Genomic DNA, 2,556 nt, shown 5'->3' on the forward strand with positions numbered 1-2,556 from the left:
GTGAAATACTTGGGTTTTATAATTGGAAACGGTGGAATAAAAACGACCCAGAAAAGGTCGAATCTATACTTAAATGGCCTGTACCAAAAACTGTAAAACAAGTTCGTGGCTTTCTTGGACTTGCAGGGTGGTACAGGAGATTTATCCAAAATTTCTCTTCGTGTGTATTTCCTATTACGGAAACTCTTTCTACCAAACGAAAATTCGTCTGGACCCATGCAGCCCAAGAAGCCTTCGAAAATATTAAACTACTTTTAACTTCAGCTCCAGTATTAGAAAACCCGGACTTTTCTAAGAAATTCTACTTGCATTGCGATGCCTCTGATTACGGGATTGGAGCTGTGCTGGTTCAATTAGATGAAAATGGAGAGGAAAAACCAATAGGCTACATGTCAAAGAAACTTAATTCGTCCCAACGCAACTATAGCGTAACAGAACGTGAGTGTCTGTCGGCGATTGAGGCCATCAAGAAATTCAGATGTTACCTCGAAATGCAAGAATTCGAGGTAATAACTGATCATTCCTCTCTTCTGTGGTTAATGAAGCAACCTGATTTAACAGGAAGATTAGCCCGCTGGGCCTTAAAATTGCAATCGTTTAATTTCAGCATTAGCCACAGGAAAGGGAAAGATCACGTAGTTCCCGATGCCCTTTCACGAATTTGCCATGACGAAATCTCTGCCATTGAACTTTTAGAACCGGAAATAGATCTTAATTCAGAACATTTTAATGATAAAGACTACTTGGACCTGAAAAGACGAATAACTGAAAACCCTGCAATATACCCGGACATACGTGTAGTAGATAAATTTGTATATATCAGAACGGAACATTACACCGGAAATGAAGACCCTGGACCAAAATGCCTGGAAAATGTGGGTTCCGAAAAACTTAAGGCCTCAATTAATTGCTAGAGCACACAATACCTCCATAACTGCTCACGGAGGGATGTCAAAAACTTTAGAGTGGATTAGGCGTAATTTTTTCTGGCCTGGGATTGTACAAGACGTGCGGAAGTTTGTTCGCGAATGTGAAATCTGCAAAACAACAAAATCCCCAAATATTATTTTAAAACCAGAAATGGGTCAACAAATCACCTCAATTCGTCCTTTCCAAAGACTCTTTATAGACCTATTAGGACCTTACCCCCGCAGCAAAAATGGAAATATAGGATTATTGATAGTTCTGGATCACCTCACAAAGTTTCATTGGCTTTGCCCATTAAAAAAATTTAATTCAATTGCAATAAAAAACTTCCTTTAGGGTCCATTTTCACACATATGGAGTCCCAGAATCCATTGTCACGGACAACGGCTCGCAATTCAAGGCCAATGATTTTGAAGCTTTTGTAACTCAACTTGGTATCAAGCACGTTTTCACGGCCGTCTATTCCCCGCAAGCTAATGCTTCCGAAAGGGTAAATCGCTCGATTATAGCGGGGATAAGAGCGTATTTAAAAGAAGATCAGCGTCTTTGGGATGAGAACATAACAGCCATAAGCTGTGCCTTAAGAAATACCTACCACAGCTCTATTAAGTGTTCACCTTACAGGGCAATATTTGGTTTTAATATGATCACTCACGGGGAATCATATGCCTTATTAAGGAACATTAATATGTTAAATGAACCAGGAGGAGATCTATCAAGAGAAGATCAACTTTCACTATTGCGTAAAGAATTGCGAAAGAATATATTTGAGGCTTATGCCACTAATAGAGATAAATATAATTTACGGACAAGACCAATATCCTTTAGTGTGGGTCAAGAAGTTTTTAGAAGGAACTTCGCCCAAAGTTCTATGGGAAAGAATTTTAATGCCAAACTGGCCCCATTATTTCTAAAGGCAAAGGTTTCAGCGAAAGTTGGTAACAATTATTATGTTTTGCAGGATTTAGAAGGTAAAAAGTTAGGAACATTTCACGCTAAGGACATTAGGCCATAAAGTTTCCTCATCATTATATTATCTAAAAGATTATAATGATGCGGTTTTGTAATGTACATTTTTGACAAAATGTAAAATTTTATATTTATGTTATGGTTAACAGATTTATTTTATTTACATCTGTGTGTACGTTTACTTTACCTTTGAATGTAACATACCATCACTAATGATATTAACCTAGGTTGGTGTCTAGGGTAATAAAGGTAACCTATGTAAGTTACATTGGTTAATCGACTGGGATGTTATATGAGTTTTTTTTTTCTCATTTTTGTTATTGTTTCTCTAAGCTTTTATAGTACTTTTCCATTAAATGTTTTAATAGACTTCATCATAAGTAACCTTACAGTTGATCTTTCTTTCTCTCGTCAACCTTCAAATAACATACATCATTAAGCTTTAAAATTTCTGAAACATATCAAAATAAATTAAGAAATATAGAAATGTGCTCACATTAAGAGCAAGCTAAATTAATATTTTTTTTTAAATATTCTATACAAGGAAAAATTAACTTGTTAAATAAATTATACAGTTCTTGGGAAAGTATCAAACTTTAGGAAGTGAAAATTAGATACGAAATAGTAAGTTTACACATCAGTCCAACATTTTCTTCCCTA

The 2,556-nt window shown here is 35.8% G+C and overlaps 1 protein-coding gene across 1 annotated transcript; it reads left to right on the forward strand.

Moving 5' to 3' along the window:
* Positions 1-1,615: 1,615 nt before the first annotated feature.
* LOC119615864 lies at positions 1,616-1,942 on the forward strand. The gene has a single exon (XM_037971848.1). The coding sequence runs from the start codon at positions 1,616-1,618 to the stop codon at positions 1,940-1,942; it is 327 nt and encodes a 108-aa protein (XP_037827776.1).
* The last annotated feature ends 614 nt before the right edge of the window (positions 1,943-2,556 follow it).

The sequence above is a fragment of the Lucilia sericata genome, unplaced genomic scaffold (assembly GCF_015586225.1).
Source record: "Lucilia sericata isolate MDLA Ls3-8-SP2 unplaced genomic scaffold, ASM1558622v1 Contig009559F_arrow, whole genome shotgun sequence".
In the NCBI taxonomy this organism is placed as follows: Eukaryota; Metazoa; Arthropoda; class Insecta; order Diptera; family Calliphoridae; genus Lucilia; species Lucilia sericata.

Coding starts and splice junctions, on each gene's coding strand:
- LOC119615864 (XM_037971848.1), top strand. CDS start 1,616: ATGTTAAATGAACCAGGAGGAGATCTATCAAGAGAAGATCAACTTTCA.